We start from the raw sequence: 16,660 nt of genomic DNA on the forward strand, positions 1-16,660 counted from the left end.
AACTTCGACTTTTGCATTAGCAAGTTGGGCCTCATTGATATTTACGTCCCAACTTGAGGGGGAGTGTTGGAATTCTTTCCTTTTTTCTAGGCTTTTTCCTTGTTAGAATCCTAGAATAATTATGGAAAGATTATGAGAATGTTTTCCTTATTTTCCTAAATCTTTTCCTTTTATATTCCATTGTATACTCTATTTATCCTCTCTTGTACCTAATGTTTTATTTATTAGAAAATAATAACAACAAACAATCGTGGTTTTTCTCTCGGTACTCGAGTTTTCACGTAAGTTGGTGTGAACTCGTTGTCTCTCTTTTCAATAAAAACTAATTATTTTTTAGGACGTCGGCCACTCCGCATCGTCTCGGGCACATGGAAACTGCTTAAGCTATCGAGCATCACATCACTATACTTCTCTAAGACACACAAAATGTCTTTAGGAATTATCTCTTCCAAGGTTTCCAACGACTCAAGCGAAATGACCATGAACGTCAGTTGATTGCGAGCACGACGCTACTTCATTTGTATGGTCGAAATTATTTTTAACCCATTAAGTTGCTAAATGTCTAACTATTTGCACAATGGTGGGGGCAGATCTAGTGATCACTAAAGATATGGCTAAAGGCATCGGTATCACTTGATGTTCAAGTAGAAATTTCAATTCAAGTACAACATTGAAGTCGTGCATCTTAACGACCACAAAGTCTGCAGGGCTGCTCCATCCTCCCAACTTTATCATTGTTTGTTTTGTAACTCCAATGATAGGTAGAACAATAAAATTTACGACGTTTATTTTTCCTATGTCTTTCTCCTAACTGAGAGTTGATCGCCTGACTTCTGCCTTTGTTATGAAGTTATGAGTTGCACCAGAATGGACCATAGTACTCTTTGTTGGTTTTTAGTTGATTCAAGTGTCAACATACATTAGACCTCTTTCTATCGGGTCACTTGTCTCCCCCACCTTTATCTAGAGAAATGTTAAGAATTTTAAGGCACTCATTCTAGAATTATCACCTTCTTTGGTTTGAGCAATTTTGCCCTCTACTTGACTCGATTTATCATTTGAATCGAAGGTTTAGGACACATCTGAAAAATATCGTAACATTTCCCTTAAAGAAAATACCTAAATCTTACAATAGAAAATAATTATTACAAAAGAGTAGTAGAATAGTGTAAGAAAGAGATTGAATCCACAAAGATTTAGTGAATAGGCTACACAACGCTCAAGAAATTAAAAAAAAAAAAAAGAAGAAAAGATTCAAGAATCAAGGAATTGCGCATGGAATGGGAGGGGTTTATGATATCAAGAAAGAGAGTAAAGGAAAAGTGTAACGACCTAACTCTTTATACTAAGCTTAGGTCATTACCTTAAAGATAAATAACAATTTTGAATATTCCTTGAAAAAATGAAAACTAAATTTTTATTAAAAATAATATGAAAATATGTTGCAACTGCGTTTACAAATTTTAAAGAAAAGAAAAACAAATAGATAAAAATATTTAAACTCAAAACACTAAAAATGAACAATGAAAAGTGGAAGCAAAACCGTATCCCATATACCATGTCACGAATCCTTCATATCGCTCGCTAGCTTTCCTCTATCTTTACATTTGCCTAAAATGTTAATCATAGAAAAGATTTAGTATAAACATATACTCAGTAAGGGACCCACTAGTACTCTCGCTAGGTATCTGTTAAATTCTCATTAGGGTTTTGTAAGGAAGTACTCCAAAACTATCGTGCTTCCGAACACACGCTATCTAGTGATCCCGTAGGAACACATCTGGGCTCTCGGTGAACCTGAAGGAAACACCGTAAGAGAGTCAGGTTGTAAATGATCCCGTTGGACCACTCATAAAACATAATATGATAGGCTAGTAAGTCTCATCGAACTTGCATCAGTTATGAAAAGAAACATATCATGACACGCTAGTGGTCCTATCAAACTTCATCAGTCATAATATAACATGATAGGCTAGTAAGTTTTGTCGAACTCACATCAGTCATAAAAAGGTGGTGGTCCCGAAGAACACTCATATGAGTACGACCCTAATAGACAAAGTTAACCGAACACTCATTCATAACATGTAGCATATCATAAACATCATAGCATGATATGAATATCAATCATAACTACCTTATCATGTGATTAATATTATGCATCATAACATAGTCATATTAGTCATAACATAACAGTTATATCGGTCAAATTAGTCATAACATATTGGCCATAACATCTCAGTCATCAATATCAGTCACATTAATCATCTTAGCTACGTCAATGCATAATAAAAAATACATGCAAACTCTTAATTTTACGTTCGAAGGTCTAGTAGTAAAAACTCTTACCTCAAATTAGCTAAAAATATTCATTTGGTGACAGTAAAAAATTCTCCAATTAAATCAATTCTAATCATAAAATAAAAATTTCAGTATTTTAATTAATAAAAGTAACATTTGGCTTTCATCCAAAAAATTCTTCCAAATTAACTTATCTAAAATTAAGGTTGAAACTAATTCAACATTGATAAAAAAAATTCGTCATTTGAATATTGTCAAAGAGACTTTTCTAACGCACACAACCAAGGGTTATCTTAGTAAAAAAGATTAAGGACATTTGTTTCTCTCTTTTCAAGTTGAATATTTCAATGTTATTTATAGACCCAAATAATAATATTACCATTATTATTTCCTTTTTCTTTTCCTTGGATATATATATTTATTATATTTTCTCAATAAATTCCTTAAATGACAAAATCCTAAACATTTATAACCATAATTAATAAAATATTATTATTATTTATTCTCTTACCAAAATATATAATAGTGATGTATATTTATTTAAATCATTATTCTCTCCAAATTAAATGTATCATCTTCTTCATGGATAGATTATCTTATTTTTCATAAACCATGATAATTATATTCCATCATATAACTAATTTACTTTTCCAATTAATAGAATCTCCATCCTCTTTCATATCAAATCAACTTTTATCTTTCGAAAATGATTATCTTTTCCAAAAATAAAATATTCTCTCCCTTCACTAAATTCAATCAACTTTATTCTTCTACCAAAATAATGACAATTATATTCCATCATGCAAGGCGTTGTTACTTTGACACACTGGCATGCTTTGGAAGAGTTAAACTCTAGTAGAGGAAGGATTATTTCTCCATATAGACACGACTCTCGATCAAACCATCATACTAACTAGATAATACAAGACTGCGGTGTACTTTTTTTACTAAGTCAAAAGAGAAATTCTCTATAGGGTTCGTTCCACACTAACATCGGGCAACCCTAACTGATCGTGCTCAAGCCTTACCTTTGGATTCTAAAGCAAACATTTCCTTACCTTTGTCACAATTTTCTTTTTTGGATTTTGTCTTTTTCTTTCACTATGATAGAAAGCGTTGCTTTGCTCGAGATATTGGGCTTTCCCTATTCTAAGATTTATCTAGTAGACTCGATAGGACGATTGATCTTTTGGAGTGATAACAAATGAATTTAAACACACAAATACTCTAATTTCAAGAGGATCATAAGTTTATCGTTTGAAACAAAACTGGTTCAAAAAACTAGAAAGCACGTCAAAAGAAAACTTGCTTATTTACACTATATTTGCTGTCAGACTAATTGTAAAGAAAGAAGAATAATTCTGGAACTAAAACTTGCAAATACAGTAGTGGCCAAGAAATTTTTAAGTAGAAAAGCAATCAAGCAAGAACACAAATATGAAGATCAAAGGAAGAAGAAGAATACTTAAAAGAATTATATAGTGGTTCAGTGATTTCACCTACATCCAATCTCAAGAGACAACAGCGAGAACAACTTCATTCATCAAGGGTTTTCAACATACTCCCAGTGAAGTTCTTAGCATTCTCTCATCATCAAATTTTCTAACTAATGTGGTGAGAGTTGGAGGAACTACTTAGTAACTGTTTTGAAGGTTATCGGGTCCTTTAAGAGAAAATCTTGTAGATATTAACTTATTCTTTTCTATTTTAATTATGGTTATAGAGTATTTGTTTCATAATACCTTAAACAAAAACAAATATAAGCTACATGTAAAAAAATGGAATAGTTTATGAACTTTGTGCACAATCACTCTAATCTTCAAGTTGAAACAATGCTTTATTAGTTGAATCATATTCTTATTTTGTTCTGCACAATATTTAATTAATAGGTATTTAAGTCAATGACAAAGTTACCAAAAGAAAAATAATTAAAGTGAGAAATAGGTGGTGTTTAAGTGATTAAAAAAAAGGTTAATTTACACCCATCTAACCAAAAAAAAATAAATGATGAAGTCCTAATTTGTTTTGAATTTTCTCGGACCAGTATTGAATAATTCTTCTTTTTGAATTTACGCCCGTCTAACAAAAAAATTTGAATTATTGTTCATCTTCTGCATATTATTACTTTTCCTTCTTTGTATTCCCACTTCGATCTTTTTGTTAGCGATTTATTTCCTCCCTCTTCTAGAATCTCTTCCTTTTTGTCATTTCTCTTTTTTTTTTATTTCTTTTTCTTTTTTTTCCATTACAAGATTTAAATAATTGTTTACCAAGATCTGAATGATCGTGCGTACCAATATCTAAACGAACTTGTATCAAGACCATTTAAATTTGGTACAAGTTCGTGTATCAAGACCATTTAGATATGGTACAAGATCGTAGCAAGATCGTTTAGATTCGATACAATATCATTTAGATTTTGTACAATATCGTGTACCAATATCCAAACAATCAATCATGTTCCCGGATAGATAAGTGATAAGTTCAAACGCTTATTTACCAAGATTTGAACTCGTGTACCAATATCTAAACCATCTTTTAGATTATATTATACAATTATTTAAATTAGAAGATTTTTGTCATTTCACACCGTGGACTTAGCCGGTAAATTTCTTCGTTTTGTTCAAAATATTTTTATAGGGAGTAAATATTTGAACGTTTTGTATTGTTTTTGAAAAAAAAAATGGCTTAAAAAAAGAAATAAACAAATAGCATATAAGCAGGTGGCAATGGACAATCTCTTGAAATATACAAAATCTGTCCAACTACTGTCCCCCTTCTTCAACTTTGTGTTTTTAGCCATTCTCTACCTAATTTATAATTTATTCAATATGTTTTACTTTGTATTATAATTCATTTCTATGTATCTATTAAATATGTTTTATAGTGTACCCTTTTTTTCTTTTCTTTTCTTTTTCAAAAAATGTAGATATATTTTATGAATAATAATCCTGAGTTCTAACACAGATTCTAATATATGAATGGTTCTAGCCTTCCATTTTGGGATTAGATTTAGATCTTGTTTTACAAAAATATTCCTTTTTCTTTTTTTATTCTTTCTTAATAAAAATGTTAAATATCTTTTCAATTATCTTTCTCCAAATTTGACATCTTTTCCAACTTGGAAAACTATCTTTTTCGGAAAATAATGAAGAATACATATACTCAAGAATACTAACTCTGAATTTAAAATACCTAATTTTAGAGCGTTGGCAAAGATTTAGAAGAAGAGAATGAGGATATTTTTGTCCATTTATATAGTCTATCTTATTATTTATAGTCAAAATATGCCCACCATAAAAATTAGCAAACCGCTAATTTGCTAATGAAACATAAACTAAAATATAACCATGATCAACTAAACAAGTGAAATAAATCACTTGAGTTGAATGACCTAGACCATGTCAACCAAACTGTATTTTCTTCTAATTGAGTCGATTCAGTTTGTCTGAGCTGAGTCGAACCGAACCAAACCAACAATGAGCGAACTATTAGTGAGAACGGCCCTACAAATATCTATATGGATACCAATAGAGATACTTATCTTCACTAATTATATACCTATGGTAATGCATTTATCTAATCAACGTGGTGTTACAATCTGTTCCATATTATCCTAAGAGTTCTAAACTTTAGTGGTCAAATTTTTCATGGTTTTCGGATGATTTTGATCACAAACACAGCAAGGACGACCACAAATCTTTCCCTATACTTCATCTTAGAACTTGATTGTTGAATCAAATTTGTGATCAATTTGATAGTTTTAATTAGAGTGAGAGAGAATTTTGAACACAAGTGTGAATGTTTAGCAAATTTTACAAGGTTCATCGTGAGTTTAACTCAATTAATCTTCATTTATATATAGTCAAGCTTCATGCAAACTAATATCAAATATTGATTTGACACTCGACATGAATAAAGTGGGATTTATTGTAGGATCGATCGAGGGATTAGAAACTCATTAAGGCATAACTTAATCATATCATTCAACTAATTTGTTGAAAATCTCCCCTCATTTAGTTGACTTTCAAAATCCAAAATTTGAATTTTTATGTAATGGACATTTTTAAAAATAATAAAATAAATTAAAATATTTATAATTTATAGCCAAAATTTTGGATTCTATCATTATAGCATATCAATAGCTATTAATGATAGAATTTGCTATAAATTGTAAATATTTTGTAAAATTTGCTATTTTTAAAAATTTATGTTTATTTAATTTAAATAACTTCACTATTAATTAAAATAACTTCATTATTAATTAAAATAAAATTATTTTAGTTAATTAAAAAAATTTGTCAAAAATAAAACATTTGACAAAATATTTACATTTCATAGAAACATCAGTAATTAATTTTGTCTTCTAGTGATTTTGTTTTAGAGCGTAAATAGTTCGTCAATTTTTTAATATATTAAACTATTTATTTAATTATTATTATTATTATTATTTTGCCATGATTCAAGAACAATCCAATTGACCAAAATTTGAATCCCTATTCAAATTTTTTATATTTAAAATCTTATATAAACACTATTTCTCTCTCGATGTGTAATTATTAAGTCTATTGAATATCATTAATAGCTTATATCAATTCAAACTATTTCAATTTCTCGATCAAACTGTTTTAAGTTTAATTTCATAATGAACTAGTAGAGGGGCTTAATGGACCTAATAGATCTACAGATCATGAGCTCCAATGATTTGAGATTAATCAACTACACTCTTTTAACCAAGCTGACCAACATTTGTTAACTATAGGGTTGCCATTATAGCTCGTATTTGCACTCTCCTTGCGGTAGATACATTTGTGTCAACTTAATATAAAAGAACTTTTCAACAAATGTATAAAACCTTTTAACACAAAACCTTCAATATATGATTGATAATGAGGCTTTTTGTAAGTAGAAGAGAAAAAAGCTTAGTAATAATAACAGTATGATTAAGAAGAAAGTGATATATTTTGACATTTAATAATAAATCAAACAACAAATTTTCTAATGGAACATACGTATTAGTTTTTTACATTATATATAGCACTAGAATAATAACACAGTCTAGTTACATCATATATATCTATTATTTTGTACTTACAAGATTCTCTTGTGTAGCTTCATTGACAGGTAATCCATTATTACCCAAGTGAGTTAGTTCCCAAATTCTAATTCGACTAGGTTCTAGTGCCTTGAACCTAAGTGAAAATGATATATATTAGATAGTTTGATAAAATTAAAAGAAGTTTAATTTATGTAACTTTTCATTTAATTACCTCTTTTTCAACTGTTTGTTGTATACTTTGTGAACGGCATGTAACCCTTTTTCAACTTTTCATTTAAGCCTCAATTGATCCTTTCATAAACAATCAAACGCAATCTCTCTTGGACTAGTGAGAGCTTGGGACTAATTAATTGTTCAAGTCTAAAGTACGCACTTAAAGAGAACAACCTTTATTTTATCCATAGAAGCAGGTATGAGTGAAACCTTATTTTCTTAGGTATCCACCTGATCGTACTTCTAAATGGAAGGCCCATTGAGCAAGCGTTGAAGTGCTTGCTCTTGTATATGCATATTTAAGGAGATTTCCAAGTAAACAAGAGTTCATACTTAGCTCAAGATTAAGGTCAAATTATGTAGGTCATCCATCAAATTTAAACTAGATAGTTTTAAATAGGCAACAACGATATAATGTAAATGTGACTATTTCATGGTCCAATCTTATATATGCAAACTCATTTACATAGGATGTCCCCACTCACATGTCTTGGCAAGAGCAATTCGGGATTACATCGTTTGTACTAAATACATAGTGTGCCACATCCATAGCGTCCCAAAAATAAGATGTCTAACCCTATTCTTATACTATATATATACCGTTTATACTATCTACTCGAACTTGATCCACATTTATGTCGGTACATAAATTTCAAGTATTTATACTATAGTCAAGGAGTCTAAGTTTAGAATAAGCAAAATTATTATTTTATAACAATTTATTGTGTGTGTTTTTGTTTTGAGATTATAAACATCTCAAAAAGTATATTCACGCTTCGATCTAAGTTAGAGCTAATATTATTCCATGATTAGTGTCTTAATCATTAGAATAGAGAATTACATAATAAGTAGACTTCCAATAATACAAACAAGGAAAATACTAGAAAAAAAATATTAATTTGACGATGAACTCTAGCATGTGTATATATATATATATAGATACACTTGAAATAAGAATTTTGAAGACAGTAGTCATAAAAAGTTAAAGCTTATAATCGTAATGTAACCAGATATGCATTGAGTAAATAAGTGATGATTAATTCGAAAAAGTAAAATAAAGTATGTGAACAGAAGCATAAGTTGAGTGTGACAATGTGATATGCAAAGGAGAGGGGGGGGGGGGGGGGGGGGGGGGGGGGGGATGAATGGGGAATCTGTTTGATTTCATGAATGACAAGTGACAAAACATGTAATTCTGAAAAGGAAAAGCAAAGCTTTATGAGTGAAGGATTGAAAGAATTAGGAAGGCTGGGGGACCATGAATATCAATTATTGTGTGTATATATACACACACACACACAGGAATGGCCTTAGTTGTTGAATGCCCAATCCCAATCCCAATCCCCTCAAGCAAAAAGAATAAGGATACTGCTTCATCTCTTATGTAATTGACTACACCCAACAATATGGAATTGCCAACGCACATTCAACTACAAAGGTTGACTATATAATAATTCATAAGAATAATAAAAAATAAAAAAGGTTTATATTTTAGAAAGTTTCTTTTTTACTCTATGAAATTAAAATACTATTGAATTTTCAAGTTGGTTTTACAAGTATATTCTTTTTGGTTAAAAATAAAGACTATAAATTGATGTGACAGCTAAAATGTAAAAAAAAAAAAAAAACATTATATTATATTGTTTACAACCATACATAAATCAACTATCTAAAGATATCATCACAATCATTCATATATATAATCAAATTTTATACTGAGTTGCTACGTAAGTTATGTCAATGCTATTTAAATAATAAAATGTGTGACTATTAATTTTTTTGCACACTAGTTTTAGCCCAACAATTCTTTGCTTTTCATTTTAATAATGAAAAAAAAAAAACTTTGTTTTAGCATTTTTTCAACACTAATTATTATAAAGTTGTAGAACAGAAATGAATTTTTTTTCTTAGAGTTGCAAGTGAAACCTTCCAAAATTTAACATTTAAATTTAGCGGTGGAGGAAGAAAAGGCATTCTTTTTTAAGTATAACATCCACCGTTCAATTCAAGTATATATTAATTACCATTTAAGTTGTTTTGATTGTGCTTGATTTTGTAAGTATAAGAATAAAATTTTTATTGATTGTTTTTAAATTACTCTTATAAAAAAAAACAGAAAATATCAATAATATATTAAAACTTTTCAAATCTCTGAGTACCAAAATAATAAAAACACATCTTGAATAAAATATTTTAATATAAGAATAATTAATTAGCAGGATGAATCAGTCTCCCTATTGTTGCAAAATAGATAAAAACTAAGTTTTAAGAAAAAAGAAAGAGGAAAATGGTGGGTTGGGAAAAAAGAATAATAAAGAAATAAAAATGCATGGGAATCCATAATTGATATAATATAGATGTGCATATGATAATATTTAATGTTGAAGAGAAAAATGAATTGAATATTGAACTGTGGTACAGCTGGATTTTATCTGTAACTTCATGAAACATGTCCAACCTCTTTTTCATATAATTATTAATTATTGTATGCTTATAATAGTAGCCTTGCTACCCTTTTTGTCTCCCAACATATATCTAATTATTAACACCCCTTCATTCATTTGGACCCATTATTATATTCATCCATCCATCCATCCATCACCCCTTTCATTCATTCTAAATTTATGTATGATTTAAGGATAATAATTAAGTTCCTTTCTTCATTATTCAGAATCAACATTTGTAAATATTATTAACTATTTCCATCCATATATAGAATCGAAATTTTGCAACAAACATAAATTCTACAAATTAACAAATATATATATATATATAATATATATATATATATATATATATATATATATATATATATATAACTTCTTCTCAAATTGCTTTTTAAAGATAGCCTACCATATTATTATTATTATTGGCAATATATATATGTATATATTTTTGTTAAAAGTGGTGGTATTTTATTTGACAATTCAAAGATGTATTTTGAGATTCGAATTTTAATAGTAAACATGAATTAGGTTTGATTCTTACAACTAACAAATTGTTGAGAATACAATTACAACTACTTGTTTTTACAATTATACAAATGGTGAGTAGAAAGTGTTATTCTTTTTTAAGCAAAAGAAAGAAAGAAAGAAAGAAAGAAAGAGAAAAGACAACAAATATGGGCATAGGAAATTAAAAGAAAAAAAAGGAGAGAGAGAGAGAGAGAGGATTCCCGAAGTTGACAAATGCATAATTATTTAATGGGTCAAAAATGTTATAAATGGGGGATTTTCTCCTGAAATTGAGGCATGTTTTGGAAACATTATAATTTTGTACGTACACATACTTTATAATTAAATAAATATTTTGTCTTTATTATAAAACTAATTGTAGAAGGAAGAAAAACGAAACCCCCCCACATTTTCTGATTTTAGAGGACAGTCCTTTTTAAAAAAAATTAAATAAAATGTTTCATGTGTTTCCTCCCCATACAATGAAATAAAAATACTGCTTTTTCAGCGTAGTTAGTGACCCATTTTATATTAACAAATTAACTCGGGATCCACCTCTCATAATATTCAATTCTTAAATTATTCCACTTCATTTTGGGTGTTTATTTTAATTTCAATTTATTATTTGCTTAGTAAAACAATTGGATGAGAGATAAGGAAGTGAAGGTTAACATCTTGAGAACAAAACTTGTGAATGGTTAGATTTAGTTAGCTCACTGGACCTCAAAAGATAAAAGAAAAGTCTAATCATGAAAAGTGTTTGGTGTGTGAGCTTAAGAGAACCTCAAATTAAAATATAGTAGAGCTTAGAGAGTGAGTTAGTGGAAGTCTAATCAAGAAGAGCCTCCATGATTTATTAATCACACAGTAATAACATATGTAAATTACTTTGAGGTAGGATGATTTTTTTTTTTTTTTTATAAAAAAAGGTTGAGATTAAGCATATGATTTATATTAAATATAAATGAAGGCATTATTTAAAAAAGAAAAATTAGGTAAGATGTGTGTGATTAAATAGCAAGAGGTGAGATGGTGTGTATGTAAAACCCAACTCCATGTTCCGTTGTTCACTTCAAATTCAATTTTGGGTGCGTTCACTTTTCTGATCTGTGATTGTTGCATGAAAATGCGTGTTCATTACAACTCCCTCTCACACAAATAAAAATAAATCTCCAATTTTCTTCTTAATTAATTCTCTTCAATATTTTCACAGCTCCCACATTCCCCCACCCAAACCCACCCCCGTTCTTTACTCCCTTCATCCCATCGCCCTCCTCATGCTCCCATCCTTCGCCAGGTTCCTTCTACCTAATTCATTCATTCATTCGTTCGTTCATTCGTTCATATGTCCATTGATCCCATTCTTTTTTTCTTTTTTCTTTTAACTTCTCTGTATTGGAAACGATCTTGACTGTTGATTTTCGATTCTTATTTTTTTTCTTTAGAGAGATTGAGATGATCGGCAATGGTCTTCTTAGAGGGAGTTTCAGGTCGTTTTCTTCAGTTTCCAGTCCTCGGAGAAGGTATGGATTTCGATTATTTCTTCTTCATTTTTGATCTTTTCGTTTTAGCTTTCCTGATTCTGTTTATTTTATTTATTAAAAAACAAAAGGAATCTAAGTAAGGGAGGTTTTAATTTCGCATCCTTTTTGCATTATTTTGGATTTATGTGATTTTTTGTTGTTTTACCATATAATTCGGAAGCAAGATTCTCACGCCTTTACTTTCGTCATCGGCCGTCTTCAATTTTAATCATTTCTTTTTCTTTTTCTTTTTCCTTATGATAATAACTAAACCTTCTGCCGTGTTCATCTTTCAGTTCTTGAATAATGTGTGTGTGTCTTCTTTCTTTCTTTTTTTATCAATTAAAAATCTACCAATTGTAAAAAATGACGAAAAATGAAAAACTAATTTCAAAAACTAACATAATTTTCAGAAATTAAAATAAAATCAATATCAAATGTTACGCTTTGAGTTTTATTCTAAAGGTGAAATACTCCTAAATCTTAGGTACACTTCATAGATTTGGAAGAAATTCATGTTTTACTCTTTAAGTTTATTTCGAAAAAATATATATATATGTTTTGATTTTTAAAATGTTACGAAAGCAAATGTAGTTGTAGCCATAATCATGCACAGAAATTGGAAGGTATGCTTCATATTTTCTTACCCTTATTAAAAATTAACATAGTTCGTTGTTGTGCTTTATTCTATTTTTCAAAGATATGATCTGCCTTTTTAAATAATAATTTTTAATGCACTACTTATCTTCCCAATTTTTGTAACGAGTGTTGTAAAATTCATGTTATTTTGAAATTAAAAAATATATTTTTTTTTAGGATACATTTTAAAAGGAAGCTTTTAACTTAGTCTAACTAATAGCGTAATTGAAAATTTATGATATGTATTTAGTTGGGACATGATCAAATTTTATATAAAATTCCATTTTTGAGACAAATTTTAAAATGAAGTTTGTAAAGTCTTAATTAAAGGGAAATTTATTTGAAAGTGGAGTATTTTGTATAATTATATATCTATTTTAAAATTACAAAATTGTATTTGTAAAAGACAAAACCTAAAGAGAAATGATTACTCCTTAAAAGGGAAGACACAAATGTGAGTCCAGTGTCCATATATATGTGGGACACAGTCTTTAAAGTTAATTCTAAAATCTTTCCTTTTTCTTTCTTTTACCCTATTTGTCCTGTTTTTAAATTTCAATACTATTTTAAATTATATTAGTAAGTTAAATACTTTAAATACTATTTTCATCATTATTTAATATTAAAATTGAACAAACCACAAAAATATATTTTTGATTTAGTACTTGAACCAAACAAAAGTAGTATGACTGTACATGATAGAATAAGTACCATTTATAAAGTCATGACCATGGGAGGAGGGTCTTTTATTTATGCAAAAAGCAAGTCACTTTGAATAGCATAACCTTTTTTTTTCCTTTTGAAAAAATATATTATCCAAAACACATTTTGAAAGAATTCTTATTCTTAAAAATATATTTTTTTAATAAATATTATCCAAATAATCATTGAGCTATGAGTAAACATTTCTTTTTCTTCTTTTCAAAAGTAAATTAGGAGAAAAATGCATGTTTCATAAAGATTATATTCTGACTAATTTTGAATAACCTTTCATCTTTGGCTATAGACAGGTTGCATTTTATTAAGGTTATGCATTTTAAAACAACCATATGTTTTTTAAAATATTATCTTCACATGTGTACTGAATTTCTTAAATGCATAGATTAATATAATATTAGAAAGAAGATTGATATAATCAAATAATTAATTGTTGTCATCACTTTGGTAGTATTGTTTTGAGTGAGAACATTGTTTATTTAGGAAATTATTAACCAATAGCAAATCTATTTAATTATAAAAGCTTAAGTTTGATTGTTGAATAGATAAAATATGAATTAACAGTGAATATGTTTATATGTTCACTAAAATAGAATAAATTTAAAAATATAAAAACGAAAATGTTGATTTAAGAAAATATGTCAATTAATCTAATAAATAGAGGAGAAAAGGAAGCAGAAGAGGTCACACCCCCTTCGCTTTCTCCGCAGCTGTCTTTTCTGTCACACTTTCTTTTTCCGCTTAATGTAATAAGAAGTTAATTATAACCATGACAATGAGTCCTATTTGATCTTCAAAAGAAGAAACAAAAAAGTCATATTCCTATATTTATTATCACATTTCTTTTTAATAATAATTCTTTATTGCTTTTACCATTTATGGTATACACACTAATAACCTAATACTAATTTTAAAATTTTTAAAATTTCACTCTTCAAATGATCAAAGCTTAGAACGTATTATACATTTAAGAACTTTTAAAATGAAATATATTTTAAAAAAAACTTTAAATTCTATCTATAAATGGGATAATATATAAGTTATTTAAATATATATATATATATATATATATATATATATATATATATATATATATATATATATATATATATATATATATATATATATATATATATTATTTTATGTCAAGATTTAGACTTATTTTCAAATTTCTTTCAAGTTTTTAAAATTAAGTTTTCGTTTTGTATTTGAGGTACTTTACATTTCTTATTTACTTTTAACCAAGTTAGAATGGAAGTAATCATAATAAACTAAAATTTCAATATTAAAAATAAGTTAGATAATTTTTATTTTTCTCTTTTATGAGTTGCAAGTTGCATCGATTAGAAAATGTAAAATTCCAACCTTAAAATCGAGAGAGATATTATATGTTAAATGAACTATGTTTTTTGTGTGTAAAAGGTTAGATGAACTACATTCATGTCAACAATCTCTTACACTTTTTAACGTAAATTTGGCTTCCAAAACTAAAATAAATATATAATAGAAAAATTAAAAAATTAAACTAATAAATAAAGATTTTACTCTTTTAACTAAGGTGCTTATTATTTTATGTTATATTTACATTGGTAGACATTCTAATTTATCATGTATGTTTGATGAATTTTATTAGGATATAATAGAAAATACATCTCTCATGAGAATGGAGATTTAATAGATTAATGTGTAAAAGAAATGGTTATTATTGAGGCTTAATTATTTTCATTATTTGTGATCGTTGGAATCAGGCTCGAAGGCAAGGTGGCTTTAATAACCGGGGCAGCAAATGGGCTGGGCCAAGCCACAGCCCAAGAGTTTGTGGATCAGGGGGCCCATGTGATCATTGCCGATATAGACACCACATTGGGCCCACAAGTGGCCGAACAACTAGGCCACACAGCCAAATTCGTAGAATGCGACGTGGCGCTGGAGTCTGAAGTTGCGGCCGCAGTAAACTTCGCGGTGACCCACCACGGAAAACTAGACATAATGTACAACAACGCCGGAATCACCGGACCGGCAGTGCCACCCAGCATAGCGGAGCTAGACCTAGCCGACTTCGACCGAGTAATGAATGTCAATGTCCGTGGAGTCGTAGCCGGAATAAAACACGCGGCTCGAGTGATGGTCCCAGCTGGGTGCGGGTCCATCCTATGCACATCAAGCATAAGTGGTCTCATGGGTGGGTTAGGCCCACATCCGTATTCAATATCCAAACACGCAATTCCAGGGATAGTGAGGTCGGCGGCGACGGAGCTGTGCCGTAGCGGGGTACGGGTGAATTGCATATCGCCGGCACCGGTAGCGACGGCGATGGCGGTGAAGGGGATAGGAGAAATGTACAAAGGGGTTAGCAAGGAAGAGATTGTTGGAATAATAAATGGACTTGGGGTTCTGAAGGGCGCAATTTGCGAGGAGGCTGACGTGGCGAAAGCGGCTTTGTTTTTGGCTTGTGATGATTCGAAATACATCACCGGTCATAATCTGGTTGTAGACGGCGGTTTTACTTCCTTCAAAAACCTCGACTTCCCTTCCTTCCATTAGTCTATTGCCACGTGTGTAGATAAGTAAAAAACCCATTCAAATATCATTCATCTTATTCTAATTTGGTCATCTTCCTTCTATGTACTTCCAATTATCAAATTTCGGTACATGTATTTTTAATATACTTTAATATTTGTACCAAATCTTAGGATTTTTTTTGCTTTAGCATATCAAAATCAAAAACTATTATTAATTATTTACAAATGTATTTTATGTCAAAAAGATTGACCAAAATATACTTTTCTTGTTCGTAACATTCTTTAAAGTTGTTATCTATTATGTACCTAAAGTTTCAAAACAAACCATTTAATTTGTTAAAGTTAGATAAATAATTCTTCTTACTTCTAAATAGTTTATCTGGCTTCTCGTACTTGATATGTTAAACGATGGGTTGATTTGACAACTTTTAATAATTTAATATCGGATTTTTTTATGATGATAGTAAACTCTTCTACTTTGCAACGTCTTCTTCAACTCTCCTTTGGCCACTTTGCAATGCATTTTCCATCACTACCAAGTGAAGAATAAAGGAGAAGGAGCTTTAGATCTGATCTTCGTCGTGCATCTCCTTTTCCCTCATCTCAATCTTTGTTTCTGTTGAATATCTTCGTGCACTTCATACGCTTTGCATCTTATTTACATCTATCTCCCTTCTAATGGTGTTAGCTGAAAGAGCTTTAGTTTTATCATTTAGATCTAAATTAAGAAGAAAA

General features: G+C 29.4%; 1 protein-coding gene across 1 annotated transcript; it reads left to right on the forward strand.

Annotated features, from left to right (window-relative positions):
• Positions 1-11,618: 11,618 nt before the first annotated feature.
• On the forward strand, positions 11,619-16,112 carry LOC101213627 (short-chain dehydrogenase reductase 3c). Its single transcript, XM_011653284.2, has 3 exons — positions 11,619-11,821; positions 11,970-12,047; positions 15,152-16,112. Exons 1-3 carry the CDS (start codon positions 11,802-11,804, stop codon positions 15,945-15,947), a joined length of 894 nt encoding a protein of 297 aa, XP_011651586.1. The 5' UTR covers positions 11,619-11,801; the 3' UTR covers positions 15,948-16,112.
• Positions 16,113-16,660: the final 548 nt, after the last annotated feature.

Source organism: Cucumis sativus, chromosome 3, assembly GCF_000004075.3.
Source record: "Cucumis sativus cultivar 9930 chromosome 3, Cucumber_9930_V3, whole genome shotgun sequence".
Classification (NCBI taxonomy): Eukaryota; Viridiplantae; Streptophyta; class Magnoliopsida; order Cucurbitales; family Cucurbitaceae; genus Cucumis; species Cucumis sativus.